The 16,346-nt window shown below is 46.5% G+C and overlaps 1 protein-coding gene across 2 annotated transcripts in view; it reads left to right on the top strand.

Moving 5' to 3' along the window:
* Nucleotides 1-12,530, top strand: part of PLK5 (polo like kinase 5 (inactive)) — a 53,264-nt gene extending 40,734 nt beyond the window's left edge. The window contains exons 12-15 of one of the 2 annotated variants that reach the window (XM_063914293.1): nucleotides 5,944-6,103; nucleotides 6,447-6,576; nucleotides 7,567-7,677; nucleotides 11,899-12,530. In XM_063914293.1, the coding sequence (XP_063770363.1) occupies nucleotides 5,944-6,103; nucleotides 6,447-6,576; nucleotides 7,567-7,677; nucleotides 11,899-12,090 (593 nt within the window). In that variant the 3' untranslated portion in view covers nucleotides 12,091-12,530. The remainder of the gene's footprint in view (nucleotides 1-5,943; nucleotides 6,104-6,446; nucleotides 6,577-7,566; nucleotides 7,678-11,898) is intronic. The other variant, XM_063914294.1, reaches the window with a different exon arrangement.
* The last annotated feature ends 3,816 nt before the right edge of the window (nucleotides 12,531-16,346 follow it).

Genomic DNA, 16,346 nt, shown 5'->3' with positions numbered 1-16,346 from the left:
AGCCCAAAAGAGCCTGGGCGGCCCGTCAGCCAGCTTCCAAGACAGATAAGCCTGCTGCATGATGGGGCGGGCCTCCCTCTGGGGTATCCCAGGGTGGGGGGCCGGCTTCTAAGGTACACCCAGGAATGGTTGAAGACCACTTCAGATGCCTGGGTACGGGAAGTCGTCACTCGAGGTTACGCCATAGCCTTCAAAAACCGACCCCCTCATCGATTTTGCCAGACAGATGTCCCGTTGGACAAGACAAAGGCAAACACTCTACATTCGGTGGTACAGACCCTCCTGGATACAGGAGTCGTAGTACAGGTGCCTCTTGCGCAGAGGGGCCGGGGGTACTATTCTCCGCTGTTTCTAGTCCCGAAACCGAATGGGTCCTCCCGGCCCATTCTCAACCTCAAGACATTGAACACGTTTGTGAAGGTTTCCAAGTTCCAGGTGGAAACCCTTCGTTCTATAGTTCTGGCCTTGGAACCTGGGGACTTCATGGTCTCCCTGGATATACAGGATGCTTACCTGCATATTCCTATAGCAGTGTCTCATCAGCAATACCTGAGATTTGCGATTGGCAACTGCCATTACCAGTTTCGGGCGTTACCTTTTGGTTTAACAACGGCTCCACGAGTCTTTACAAAAGTCATGGCGGTGATGACGGTGGTACTCCGCCGTCAAGGGGTCAGGATACTGCCGTATTTGGACGACTTGTTAATCCTGGCAAATTTCCCAGAACTTCTCCTGCGTCATCTAGATGTGACGGTCCGGTTTCTGCAAGCCCACGGGTGGCTCATCAACTGGAAGAAATCATCCCTGATCCCTGCTCAGAGCATGGTGCATCTGGGAGCACTATTGGACACTCACAACCAGCGGTTGTTACTGTCTCAGGAGAAAGTCCTGAAACTTCAGGACAGGATTCGTTGCTTCCTATCTCGTCCGCAAGTGTCGATACATTCGGCGATGCAGGTGCTGGGCCTCATGGTGTCAGCATTCGACATGGTGAAGTACGCTCAATTTCACTCTCGCCCTCTCCAGAGGCTGATTCTAACCAAATGGGACAGCCTGCCTCACCGGATCAGGTCTCAAATGATCTCATTGACTCCGGAGGTCCGTCTGTCGTTGCTCTGGTGGCTCCGGGACCAACAACAGTGCAGGGGCCGTCCGTTCTGGATATCCGACTGGGTCCTGTTGACGACAGATGCCAGTCTAATAGGTTGGGGCGCGGTGCTGGAGCAACACTCCCTTCAGAGGCGGTGGACCAAGGAGGAGTCCCTCCTCTCGATCAATATTCTGGAGTTGCGGTCGGTCTTCAATGCCTTGAACCTAGCCCAGCATTTAATTCAGAACCGTCCTGTTCAAGTACAGTCGGACAACGCCACCACAGTGGCTTACATAAATCATCAAGGCGGCACTCGAAGCCACCTAGCAATGAAGGAAGTCTCACGGATTCTACAGTGGGCAGAACGCCATCTACCGGCCATATCGGCAATATTCATCCCAGGAGTCCTGAATTGGGAAGCGGACTTTCTCAATCGTCAGGATGTGCATGCCGGCGAGTGGGGCCTCCATCCAGAAGTGTTTCAACTCCTAGTGGAAAAGTGGGGCCTTCCAGACATAGATCTGATGGCGTCTCGACACAATCACAAGGTTCCGGTCTTCGGAGCAAGGACAAGGGATCCTCAAGCAGCATTCGTGGATGCGCTGGCGGTACCGTGGAGGTTTTCGGCTGCCGTACGTGTTCCCTCCGGTGTCACTCCTGCCCAGGGTAATTCGGAAGTTCAAGCAAGAAAAAGGAATTCTGCTTCTCATAGCTCCAGCGTGGCCCAGACAGCACTGGTTCTCAGACCTGCAAGGCCTATCGTCAGAGCGTCCAATTCTACTTCCTCAACGCCCAGACCTCCTCATACAGGGCCCCTGTGTCTACCAGGACTTAGCCCGGCTGTCTTTGACGGCCTGGCTCTTGAAGCTTCCGTCTTAAGGGCTAAAGGGTTTTCTGAGGCGGTCATTCAAACTATGTTGCGGGCCCGGAAACCGGCTTCAGCTCGGATTTACTATAGGGTCTGGCATTTTTACTTTGTTTGGTGCGCATCTAACGATTATGACGCTTCCAAGTTTAGTATAGCCAAGCTGTTGGCTTTTCTTCAACAGGGCCTGGACTTAGGCCTGCGTCTGGCCTACCTCAAGGTTCATAAATCTGCCTTGTCGGTGTGGTTTCAGAGAAAAATTGCGACCTTACCTGATGTGCATACCTTTACTCAGGGCGTGTTGCGTATCCAACCCTCCCTATGTCCCGCCTGTGGCTCCTTGGGACTTGTCGGTGGTTTTGGAGGCGTTACAAGAGTCTCCGTTTGAACCTCTTGGTTCAGCTGACCTTGAGTGGCTTTCCCTTAAGGTGGTGTTTCTGCTGGCTATTGCTTCAGCTAGAAGAGTGTCGGATTTGGGTGCCTTGTCCTGTAGTTCCCCATATCTGATATTGCACCGTGACCGGGTGGTTCTTAGGACTCGTCCTGGCTATCTACCTAAGGTGGTTTCTTCATTCCACCTTAATCAGGAGATTGTAGTTCCGGCACTTGTTTCTCCTGATCTGTCTCCCAAAGAGCGGTCTTTGGATGTGGTACGGGCTCTCCATATCTATGTGAAGAGAACTGCTCCTATTAGGAAATCTGATTCTCTTTTTGTTGTGTTTGGGTTTCACAAACGGGGCTGGCCTGCTCACAAGCAAACTCTGGCCAGATGGATTAGAATGGTGATTGCACATGTTTATGTGAAGGCTGGTCTCTCTGCTCCTGATCACATTAAGGCCCATTCTACTCAGTCTGTTGGACCTTCTTGGGCGGCCCAACGTGGTGCGACCCTTGAACAATTGTGCAAGGCGGCTACAATTGTGAAGGCATAAGGTTCTATGCCTTCGATACTGCCGCTTCCCAGGATGCTTCCTTTGGACGCCGGGTTCTTGTGCCCGCTACAGTGCGTCCCCTCCCATAAGGAACTGCTTTAGGACATCCCCATTGTCCATTCCTTGTGGAGCCTGTCACGATCCAGGTAATTCCTTATCAGTATTTACCTTTCAGCCTATCAGCTGCACTCTGCTCTCAGCCTAATTATCCAGCAGCTGCACTCTAGACTCTGCTTGATCAGCCAGCCAATCCCTGTTTCCCAGCAGGTATAAATATCCTGTTCCTGGGGTGGAAAGGTGTCAGTGCTTCAATTGTCTTCAGTGATTCCAGTGTGCAGTCCTCCCATGGACTTTCTCTGCAGTGTCTCATCATTGCACCGTGACTGGCAAGTACCCGACACCGGCTTCCAGCGGTGCTCTTCCCTGCCAGTAACCATCGATGTTCCGCCATCGATCCCAAGAAACCATCGGTGTTCCGCCATCGATCCCTAGTCACCATCGGTGCTCCGTCATCGATCCCTAGTCACCATCGGTGCTCCGTCATCGATCCCTAGTCACCATCGGTGCTCTGTCATCGATCCCAAGTCACCATCGGTGCTCCATCATCGATACCAAGTAACCATCGGTGTTCCGTCATCTACCCTAGTCACCATCGGTGCTCCGTCATCGATCCCAAGTCACCATCGGTGCTCCATCATCGATCCCAAGTAACCATCAGTTTTCTATCGTCAGTATTCCTCTGAACTGTTTCCTATTACCAATACCAAGTCATCAGTATTCCTCTGAACTGTGTTTAATAAACTCTTTATACTTTTTACAAAGTTGTCTTGGTCACGCCTTCGGGCATTTGTTCTAAAGGTTCCCTGCATGTCCAAGAACCCTGTACTGCCTCCCAGGTACACATATACCTCAGCCCCTACAACTGAGGCTTCCTCTGGTCAGCACCAGCTCTCAGTTGTGACAGAGCCCAGTGTACCCCGCAGCAGAAAATGAGTTTTATGGTAAGAACTTAACTTTGTTAAAACTCTTTCTGCGAGGTACACTGGGCTCCACAAGGCGCCCACCCTGACGCACTTAGCTTCTTTGGGTTGGTATGGCATTAGCCGCTGACACGTCTCCTGTCGTGAGAATGCGGTGTTGTGGCTACTAACCGTTGTCGTCTCTTTTCCTGCTACTGCATTGGACTGGTTAACTAAAAACTGAGATCCTGTGCAGGGAGGCGGGGTGATATAGGAGGCGGCGCTGTGCATTCTGGGAACAGTCAAAGCTTTGAGCCTGTTGGTGCCTCGGATCAAGATCCTACTCTACACCCATTGTCCATTCCTTGTGGAGCCCAGTGTACCTCGCAGAAAGAGTTTTAACAAAGGTAAGTTCCTACCATAAAACTCGTTATTATACACTAGACCCAAAAAAAGAGGTTGCTGAAATATGTAGTGAAATCAAAAAGCATTGGGCAACACTTCGCAAATATGTCCTTTATCTCTCTCAATGATTTCATACATCTCCCCAAAATATTTTATATACATATTGTTTTTAAAGTAAACAAAAAAGGAAGTCTGTACTGTGCGTGGGTCTATGGGGATTTAAATTTGTAACAGGTCTTGTTCAGGAGTGTATTAACAACCGAGGGAGCCCACGTTCAGTGCGACACCCCGGTGCTCATTTTACCTTGTGCCAACAAGCGGGTCCCTTCTCCTCTGCTCTGGACTCTCTTACTGGCACACAGGCAAAAACGCTTCTGAATATTTGCAGTGGCCAACATATGAACAATGGAGCCATGAGTGAGTTTCTATCACAGTGCCTGCTCAAAAGTCATTACTTCTTCAGGCCAGAGGCAATGAGCTTTCATAATAAACTAGAAAGAGACCGAAATCATCTATACTGTACAAAAAAAATTGAAAATCGCACATTAACGTGAAATGTAAGTATCCTTTTAATGTATCGAGCTGTTACAACAATGATTTAGTGAAAATCACTGGTACAGCTATTGTAAGCCTTTTCTTTCCGCAGTTCCCATCTTTATAATGGGAACTATAGTCTTCTCAGATGTATCAAGATTTGAACATAAAATACTTTTGGATTTTGCTACATAAAGCTAACGCCATGTTGAAATGGATGTTAGCATATGTTTCACGTGTTTTTCTTCACAGGTGTCCCCATCTTCCTCCCTCACCTGCTTGCTTCCTCCCTGTACATTGCCATCTGTCACCCAACTGGAGCCAGCCCTGTGTTTCTCTCTGTGTATCGTAGCAGCCTCCTTGTCCCTGATTGGAGCACTGACAACAGTGAGGCCGGAGTGCTTTCTGCAGTAGCCTGCACATTCTCCTCCGCTCGTCTCCACAGCTCTGTGCGCTGGACCCCTTTAAAAAATAATTTATGATGTGCGTGCCAGACCTGCTTTATTATAGTAGAAATTAGATATAAAGATGTAAGACATTATGGGTGGAATGTACTAAACATCGCTTTAGCGATGCGGCACATCCCACCACTTACCACATCTATCGATTTTTCGCACAACTACAACCCATGCTGAATTAGGCCCTTTCCCTTTAGTACATCATTCCCTGAATCTTACTTGTCTTACATCTTTATATCTACTTTCTACTACAGTAAAAAAGGGCAGCCACACACATACTAAATTAACCTTTGTAAGGGGTTCAGTGCACAGAGCTGTGGAATGGGGCAAAGGAGAGGTTGTGTATATGTAATCAGCGGGACAGCCTTTTTCCGCACCCTATGTATCGGCACCATCACCTACATACATTTAAGCGGTATTCTCCAATACCGCAATGCAATCTGGCATGGTATTATCGTGTAGAGATCACACTTTATTGATAAATGGGGTCCTTGGTGTGGTAGGTAGTGACGATTTATGACGGTATTGAGGGTTACAGAGAAGTGGCTATGAGAAATATAAGTAACGTTCCACAACATATCTAAATAAAATAACCTGCATTCTAAAAGTGTCTGTATGTGTAGTAGACTATAAAAATGGTAATAAATACATAATATATTTGTCTTCTGCTGGTTTTGAATTCTGATTTTCCATCAACCAGGTGACTTGGATCCCAGAGATCAGGTGACGTGCCCTATTCTGTGGGTGACCAAGTGGGTGGATTACTCAAATAAATATGGCTTTGGTTACCAACTGTCAGACAACTGTACCGGAGTCCTTCTGAGTGACGGAACACACACGATTCTCTCCCCCTATTTGCAGTAAGTATAACAGTATACTGGCTGTCCGCAATAGCGTGACTAAAGGGTGGTACACACGTAGAGATGTGTGCTTAAATTCTAAGCAATATGACTAGATTGCTTAGAAGTTAAGCACACATTGCTCCGTGTGTGTAGCCCGTAGCGATCGCCACGCGTCGCTATCTCTGACTCTAGATTGGCCTGCATGCATGCCAAATCTAGTCAGATCGCTCACTTCTCCGCCGGAGTGAGCGTTTGCCCCCCCCCCCACCACCACCCCCTCTCGCTCAGCATACATCTCTGGGAGAAATCTGTACGTGTGTACCCCCCTTATGAGGTTTATATTCACTCTCATTTCTTTCAGGAAAGTTTGTTACTCTACTAGCTCATACGAGCACATTACATTCCCTGAATGGAGTCCACCCTGCAAGTTGGATGTAAAGATGAAGATACTGAGGTTCTTCTCAGAGTACATGCAGGAAAATATCTTGGAGGTGAGGAACAAGCAGTCATGCTAAATGAGAAGCACACAGGGCCTAATTCAGATGTGGTTGGAGGAGGCATTTCTGCTGCTTACCTGGCAGCAGGAGTGATGCACTAATATGGTAATGTAGCAGGAGGCATATGATATAAGTAGATGCCTCCTGCATGCATTTGTGATCTAGTGCTGCACCGTAGGATGCAGCACTGAAACTCCTGCAACACCATAGACCGGTTGTGTGATCCATGGGAACATGCAAACCGGCCACCACAGCTCTGGCCAAGAGGCCAGGAAATCTCCATCCTCTGATGAAGACCTTGGCCTCCGCACTCCTCCGATACGGAGGCGACACTCCTCCGTTTTGGGAAACAGTTGTCATCACCACCCCCTTCTCGCCCCCATTCGGCTGCAGCCATAGTGTTTCCGATAACGTAGGACCGTACAGCACATGTGCATTGGTGCTTTACATCATGTGCCTCAGATCCTTCAGGATCTCAATTAGGCCCATTGTTTGTATAACATTTACACTTTATACCACATTTTTTGGGACTATGCATAAATATTATCAGTGTTATGTGAGTAGGTCAAATTTCATAGATTTTTAATATATGCTAAACTGACGCACCTAAACAAATGCCCTCTATTTTCTTCCCTGTTACAAAGAAACATAGACATAACATTTGACAGGCAATAAGAACCTTTTTGCCCATCTAGTCTTCCCCTTTTTCTTTTATCCTTTAGTTAATTTCTACCCCACTAGATCCCCATTTCTTGTTTGGCATACGATTCCAGGCTTCTTTTCATTAAGGAATATATATATATATATATATATATATATATATATATATATATATATATATATATATATATATAGATATAGTAGCTATTCAATTATTCACAAAGCTATATCAATGCTCTCCCTCTTTAAATAACATGATAAATGAATGGCTACATGTTATGTCTACAGTCTGATACATGTTAAACTGGAAAGTCTGCTTTACAGGGTGGAGATCTCCGTGCAGCACCGAGCCCCAACGTCAGGACCTTGTGCCTCCTGCACTTCCTGAAGACAGACCAGGCCATGCTAATGTTGTTCAGTAACAAGACATTACAGGTAATTAGTTTAGGCCATCAGTGTCGTGCGGTGAGGTTAGTGGCTGGGGAGGCACTTACAGCTAACCTGCCCCCCATAGAGGGATAAAAAAAAAAAAAAGTGTAGTTCCCCACACATCACTAAACCAGCGCCAGGCAAAACCAGCCAGGGGGGATAATGACATAGCAGGGAGACACTCAGCGTGGGGTCCCCCTGCCATAACATTAAACAACCCCCCAAGCCAGTCAGCCCAGGGCTGGAATTCCTCGGAAAGCGGGGCCCCCAAAGAATTAAAATGGGGTCCCCCCTCCTGAGCAACAACCAGAACTGGGCTGATAGCCCAGTGCTATGCCCCGCACCCCTGGTGGCGGTGGGTGCGGGGTTCATTGTATGTTAATATTGTTCTTTACAGGAGGCCTACAGGTCCCAGCAAGCCTGCCCCAGCAGGGGCCAGCATGCCTGGACATAAAGGGCCTGCTGGCACCTGTAGTCCACCTGTAAAGAAAATATTAAAACAAAACACCACACGTCTTAAAAAAAAAAGTTTTATTAGTCAGGGTCTCCACCTGGGGGTGGCGGCCTTTAAGCTCTTTTGCATGGCCACTGCCTTCCCAGGGCTTCCGGCGTCTTCACCTGGTGGGCGGCGGCTGTTAAGCTCTTTTGCATAGCCACCGCCCATCCAGGGCTTCCACGGCGTCTACTTTCTTCAGCAGCTCTTCACTACTCCTCCTCCGCCATCGGACTGACGCCGCTGCCTCGCGCTGACTTATATAAGTCAGCCGGAGGGGGGCGGGGCGATGACGCAGCGAGCCGTGATTGGCTCACGATGGCCATCTTGAATTTATAAAATTACACTGAGGCGCCATTTTTGAAACTGGTACCGCTTCGCTGCCAAACTCTGCAGAATGGCAGGCAGGGATCTCGGATCCCTGCCTGCCGCTAATACTATCACCTCCGCTGCGTCCCGCCGCCCGCACCTCTGGCGCATCCCGCCACCCGCACCTCCGCCGCCGTGCTCACACAGTGATGACAGCGGATCCGGTGACGGATCTGCTGGCCAATCACTGTGGCCTCGCTGACAGGGGCGTGCTTTCATGAGTTTAAAGCACGTCCATGTATGAAAGCGGCACTTCTAATGGTGCCGCTTTCCAATATATTTTCAATGGGCTTTTACTGCCCACGGCTTGGCCCCGCCCCCCGCTCCGGCCCCTTTCCCATTGACAACGGGAGGTGCCACCCAACCCCATTTACATACACAGTGATAATGATTAGATCAGAGGTTCTCAAACTCGTCCTCGGGGGCACACACAGTGCATGTTTTGTAGGTAACCCAGCAGGTGCAGAGGTGTATTAATTACTCACTGACACATTTTAAAAGGTCCACAGGTGGAGCTAATTATTTCACTTGCGATTCTGTAAGGAGACCTGCAAAACATGCACTGTGTGTGCCCCCGAGGACCGAGTTTGAGAACCTCTGGATTAGATCATACTTGCCTACCTGACCCTCTCCATGAGGGAGAAAATGCTCTGTTCCTGGACTTTTCTGGTAATGTATGATTGCCATCACCTGTGCTGAAACACCTTTCTTATCAATTAACAAGCTCACCACAGGTGATAGCAATCATACATTACCAGGAAAGTCCAGGAACAGAGCATTTTCACCCTCATGGAGAGGGTCAGGTAGGCAAGTATGGATTAGATCACAGGTTCTCAAACTCGGTCCTCAGGACCCCACACGGTGCATGTTTTGCAGGTCTCCTCACAGAATTGCAAGTGAAATAATTAGCTCCACCTGCGAACCTTTTATAATGTGTCAGTGAGTAATTAATACACCTGTGCACCTGCTAGGTTACCTGCAAAACATGCACTGTGTGGGGTCCTGAGGACCGAGTTTGAGAACCCCTGGATTAGATTAATATAAAGGAGATACTTATGACACAGAATACGTGTCATAAGTATCTTCTTTGTATTATTTTAATCATTAATGACTGGGGAGGCACTGCCTCCCCTGACTGCACGTTCCTGTAGGCCAGGGGTGGGGAACCTTTTTTCTACCAAGGGCCATTTGGATATTTATAAAATCCTTTGGGGGCCATACAAAAATTACCAACTTAAAAATGAGCCGGCCCCCAGTAGATATGCCTCCATTAGATATGACCCCTAGAAGCGCTGCTTACACACACACACATTAAAAGAAAGAAAAAAACACAATACTCACCAGCCACGCTCCTGCTTCCGAACCCTTGCCCCCTCTGACTGGCTGCCCGCTCCTCAGAACTATGGGAGAGACGTCATGACATCTCTCCCATAGCACCGCACAGGCACACACTGCCAGAGCCGGAAGTCCGAGCTCAGGAGTGAGCTCCTGCCTCCGGCTGCTGCTGTGGGGAAGAAGCCGGGCGCACGCTATTAACAAAATCTCAGTGGGCGCCCGGCATCTACCTTGGTTAGGTGAGCCTAGGAGACCGGATCAAGTGGCTTTGCGGGCCTTATACGGCCCGCGGGCCTGTGGTTCCCCACCCCTGCTGTAGGCCATAGAGTCTCAAACTTGGCCCCCAAACAGTTCATGGTTTTCAGGTCTCATCACAGAATCACAAGTGAAATAATTAGCAACACCTGTGGATCTTTTAATATGTGTCAGTGAGTACTGAATACACCTTTGCACCTGCTAGGTGAATTGGTATTGTGTCAGTGAGTAACGACTATGGGGGTAATTCTGAGTTGATCGCAGCAGGAACTTTGTTAGCAGTTGGGCAAAATCATGTGCACTGCAGGGGAGGCAGATATAACATGTGCAGAGAGAGATAGATTTGGGTGTGGTGTGTTCAATCTGCATTCTAAATTGCAGTATAAAAATAAAGCAGCCAGTATTTACCCTGCACAGAAACAAAATAACCCACCTAAATCTAACTCTCTCTGCACATGTTATATCTGCCTCCCCTGCAGTGCACATGGTTTACCCAGTTGCTAACAAACTTGCTGCTGCGATCAACTCAGAATTACCCCCAATACCAATGCAGTTAATCAATAATTACAATGTGACCGGAATGTCACTAGAGTATGAGTATGAAATATAGGTTGTTGTGTTCCTAGAGGAAACAGGTTCTTTATGCAAGTTGCATAACATGCCCATCCTTCCCGGTGATTTTGATTGGATATCTAGATATAGGGCACAGGGCAGGTAGCCAGAACTTTCAAAAAAAAAAAAAAAAATAAGTTAGTTTTACAAAGTAACTAAGTGTGTGTGTGTTTATGTATATGTATGTATGTGTATATATATATATATATATATATATATATGTATATATATATAAATCCACATAAGAAGCCGCTTCTCACTTTCATTTGAATTGAATGCAGGTGCTCGGTCAGTATAGTAATATTGAAAAATTCCAAGAATAACCACCAGAGGGATTAGACCCAGAGAAACCAGCACACCACTTGAATGCAAAAAGTGTTTTACTGTTCACAAAAGGAACACAAAGTTTTAAAAGAGTAGCAAGCATTTGGCACACATGATGATAGCAGCATATAAATAAATCAATGAATACTCAACATTCCTTGAGTATTCATTGATTTATTTATATGCTGCTATCATCATGTGTGCCAAATGCTTGCTACTCTTTTAAAACTTTGTGTTCCTTTTGTGAACAGTAAAACACTTTTTGCATTCAAGTGGTGTGCTGGTTTCTCTGGGTCTAATCCCTCTGGTGGTTATTCTTGGAATTTTTCTATATATATATATATATATATATATATATATATAGTTAGGTTGATTGTGTGGGAACCACATCAGATTCCTATCAATGTAAAATCATCACTGGGCTTTAGATATCTGTGGCCTTTTTATTGCATTCACATCTGCAAAACTTTGCAACACATGGGTGTTCAGTAGAGGCATTGGCAGGAGTTAGGGCATTATTGCCTTTATTTATCAATGAGTGATACATTTCACTGTGAGTGATAAATTGCACCAGCCAATCCACTCCCAACTGTCATTTTTCAAATACAGGGGCAGATGTATTAACCTGGAGAAGGCATAATAAACCAGTGATAAATGCAAGGTGATAAACACACCAGCCAATCAGCTACCAAATGTAAATTAACAGTTAGGAGCTGATTGGCTGGTGCAATTTATCACTCACAGTGAAATTGATCACTCATTGATAAATAAGGGCATGTGTTATTACTTGCATATCATTTTTAATATTAATTTGCTATATGATTTATTTTCTCTGGTAGGTGAATTTTTACCATGACCGCACAAAGATCATCTTAAGCAGAGGACAGCAGTGTTACCTACTGAGTTTCATTGACCAAGACAGACAGAGCTGTACAGTGCCACTATTAGCACTGCAAAACAGTTGTCCTCCACTCATAATTCAGCGACTGGAATATGCCCTGAAAATGCTGCAAAGCCTGCAATGTGATTAACCAATCCACAGAGAGAACAGAGTTGTGACATAGGAAACACACATTTCTAACAGGTTTAGTTACAATGATATGGTAACCACTGAAAAGGAACAAGGCATGTTATGAATTGTGGGCACATGTAAGTGAATGTAGCAGTTGAACAGATTATTACCTATAGGGAAGTAGTGATAAAACATTTCATTAGTGGGAACGAGGCAGTAAACCAGGGCAGGTTCTGAGCCAGATACTGTAGCTGTCAGGGTACAGTTATGTCAGCCTGATAGTAGTGAGAAGAGACGCAGCACAGTCTGGTACTATGGAGGTTTAAATTTACTTCAAATGAGAAATATAAAGGTTCTGGAGTACAATGTAGCAAATCAGATTTCACACTGGATTAATGTTCTACTTTATACCAAAGAGATCTTTTGTAATCAATAAAAGTCATTAACGAGAATGCAAAACAGTTGTCAACATATACTGTAGTTTCTCATTATGTGCCAATGTACATGTTCCTTCCCCGAATGCACATTGCTCATATTCTGATTTTAAAACCTGTCTTTGAAAAATCAGTGTACTCCTACTCAAGCAGGTCCAATTGGAACAGTATATGGTGGAAAGATATATAGCTCAAAGTTCTCCTGAGAGAAAGGGGACACTGGGAATATATATAACACTGGACATGTGAAACTGTTGTGTGTATAAGAGTTGTTATGAAATTTACTGAGAGATGCAAAATGCATCCCTCTAAAAGAATAGCTTGACATATGGTCAGGCCTGGCGACAGGGGGGTACTAAGGGTACACCCATACCATAGGTACAGAGGGGCCCCAAGGTTCAAAGGGATCTTGTACCAATCTGCCACCTTTATGGTATATTGCTGACGTGCAATGTCACTTACCTTAGTGCATGTCACCCCCACTATGTTTGCATTTCTTCTCTGGCTAGTATAGAAAAAAATCAGTGTACCAGGCCCCAAGACTTCTGATTGCCGGCCCCGCATCCGATTGTTCAATATCTCTGAGGACAAGTAAACAAAAATAAAGGCCAGATTTATCAAGCCTTGGAGAGTGATAAATTGCACAGTGATAAAGTACCAACCAATCAGCTCCTTACTGTCATTTTTCAATCACAGCCTGTAACATGGCCGGTAGTAGCTGATTGGCTGGTACTTTATCACTGTGCAACTTATCACTCGCCAAGGCTATGTCTATTCCTAATGCCTACAGTTTTTTGTGCATAATCTATGCCAGTGGCACAGAACAGATACAAATGGCATTTGCATTCTTGGATTTTGCCATATTTGAGATTCAAGCCGTGTGCCATAACAATTGATAATACCAGCTTTATTGTCAACACTGTGTTATTTAGATATATAAAAAGGAAGCTTGCACAAAAAGGTACTTAATTTTTTGCCAGTTAATGATTTAAATCTGAAATTCAGGCTACTGGGTGAAAATATTCCGTTTCCAAAGTGGGTACCATCCACTGTATCCTTACAGTGCACCTGTCACCTACAGACGTAGGACCTCATTTAAAAAGCCCACTGGGTGTGAACAAGTAACACCTGGACCAGTGTGACTACAGGTTGTGCCCAGCACATATCATTGTCCTTGTCCACACTCTCAGAATATGTCCCAGCTTGCTGGGAAGTGGACACACTGTGCTGAAGTCTAAGGCTGGCCACACACGGAGCAATGTGAGCAGTCGACCCAATGGAGCTTCCAGGGGTCAACATATCGGGCGGTCCCCAAACACGGGGCAATCCGACCGCCCGCTATGCCGCCCCTCCTCCGCATAGCGCTGCATGGGATCGTCCGCCCGCATTGGGGATCATTTGTACATGCAGAAAGATCAGCAATGCGGGCAGATGATCCCACAGGAGCGGAGCATTGGACGACATCATGCCCACACACGGAACGATATAGCTGCTATATCGTTCCAATTTGTCGGATCGTCAGCTATATCGTGCGGTGGAGGGGGGGGGACCTTAAGCACAAAGTCCAAACTCCTACCACAAACTGCCCTTCTACTAATTATTTTTTATTTTTTGTGATGATTGGACCTGTGCATGGATGGGTGCAGTAAGGTAAATGGCTAGGGAGGCACACATAGGGGTGAGTCTGAATGCTGGGAACCTGTCTCACCCCTTACTCAGTGTAAATCTCCCCTCACTACACTAAGCATCAGTGTCCATTGATTCTCCTACCTGTATCACTGTGTCTTCTCTTCCACACCTTTTCTTCCTCTCCCACCGCCATGACCCTGCTGCTGCTGAGCGCTGGTTTCTGAGCAGTGCACTTGCTGGTCACATGACAAATCCAATTGTCCATCAGTGGTCAAGGCATGTTCTCCCACAAACACAATGAGGCATTGCCTCTTTTGGCGCTTTTTCTGTACGGTATTACTGACCATGGTGTGGCCACGACCCCAGCTCTGCAAGACGTGTCTATCAGAGGTGAGGCTTAAGGTGGGTACACACTGGCCGATATATCGGCCATTCTCTTGAAAGGCCGATATATATCGCGGGTCCGTCGGCCAGTGTGTACGGCCGATACGTCTGTGAACTCCTTCGTTCACAGACGTATCGCGCCGGCCCCGCAGCACAGCCGACGGCCAATATATCTACCGATATATTGGCGCGTCGCTGTGTGTGTACACATGCTGCGGCGGCCGGCGGAGATTGACAGCTGAAGTGGGCGGGCGTGTGTACACCCCCTCCCAGTTCATGACGTCAGTCCCCGACGGATCGGCCAGTGTGTATGCTCAACACACTGCCCGATCCATCCATAGATATATCTACCAGTGTGTACCCACCTTAACTGCCTCTACTCTCGTCTCTCCCAGCAACTCCAGGGAGCTCCACAGGGAGTACACTGCTAAATAGAAATGTCTGTGCTCCCCTCTACAAAGCAAAGATTTTTCGTATTGGCTATCCAAAGCACAGGACCAAAAAGAGTTTGCACTGTCTGCTAGCTAATTCTCTGCTTAAATGAGACCTGATGGTGGTAGTATTTTGTGTAACAAACAGATTGATAATGAGGATGGAGTGAGTTCAATGCTTCCTGTATGTATCTAACACAACAGCCACCACTGGTCACTAGTGGTAGGCGCAATTAAAAAAACCCATCATGATTAGTTAACCAATTAACTGCCATTTTTTTCTTCCGAATTAGGTGAAGAACATGTTTTTAAACTCGTCCACAAAGTTTTTATTAGAAAAAAATAAATAAATTACCTTTTATAATATTTAAAAAAAAAAAAAAATTCTCCCCAAACATCGGAACATCAGTCACCATCACGACCATTGCTCCTGATGATGGTAAGGGGGGGGGAGAAATACTGGGTGACGCTGAGCTGCCTTGTCACTGCTGGTCACAGTGATCAGGACAGTGGGAGGATGCGGGAGGGACTGCTCTGCCATTGATGCCCGATCACTGCACACATTGATCGGGACAGAGGGAGGGTTTCCGCCGGGTGGGGCTGCTGGGCTGCCCGATTACTGTAGCTAGCAGTGATCGAGATACACTGGGAGAAGAGCCGCGGCGAGTGCAGGAGGGCTGGCAGGTCCCTCTGAGTGGTCGTTTCTGACTGGTCGCATCAGATGCGACCATGTGGGAAAGCCCAGCCTGGTATGGTTGCATCTGATGCGACCATGTCAGGCAAGTGGTTAATAATGTTTGTTTTTTACTCTAAATAATGTTATGTAGTGATACTTAAGTATAAATATTCTTGATAAAAATTAGCTAATTATTGTAAGGCAGGAGGGCTGGCTTAGGTAACTGATATACACACTGTATACCTTTAGGTAGGCACTATTAAATGCAATCACCTAACAGTCTGGGTCTTCCGGACCCAAAAGAGTAGATGTTTATTATTTCTCTTTGTATACTTTATAGATAAGATGCATAAATATATACACCAATCAGCCATAACACTAAAACCGCCTGTTTAAAAATGCATAGGTCCCCCTCGTGCTGCCAAAACTGCCCTGACCCATCAAGGCATGGTCTCCACAAGACCTCTGAAGGTGTTCTGTGGTATCTAGCACCAAGATGTTAGCAGCAGATCCTTTAAGTCCTGTAAATTGCAAAACAAGCCATCTGCTGCTCGGATTTGTTTTTCCAGTACATCCCACAGATGCTTGAGTGAATTGAGATCTGGGGAATTTGGAGGCCAAACACCTTGAACTCTGTCATATTCCTTAAACCATTCCTGAACAATTTTTGAAGCATAGCAGGGCACATTATCCTGCACCACTGCCATCAGGAAATACTGTT

Source organism: Pseudophryne corroboree, chromosome 1 (assembly GCF_028390025.1).
Source record: "Pseudophryne corroboree isolate aPseCor3 chromosome 1, aPseCor3.hap2, whole genome shotgun sequence".
Taxonomy (NCBI): Eukaryota; Metazoa; Chordata; class Amphibia; order Anura; family Myobatrachidae; genus Pseudophryne; species Pseudophryne corroboree.
The sequence above is the reverse complement of the archived record's forward strand: the minus strand, read 5'-3'. Positions and strand labels throughout refer to the sequence as shown.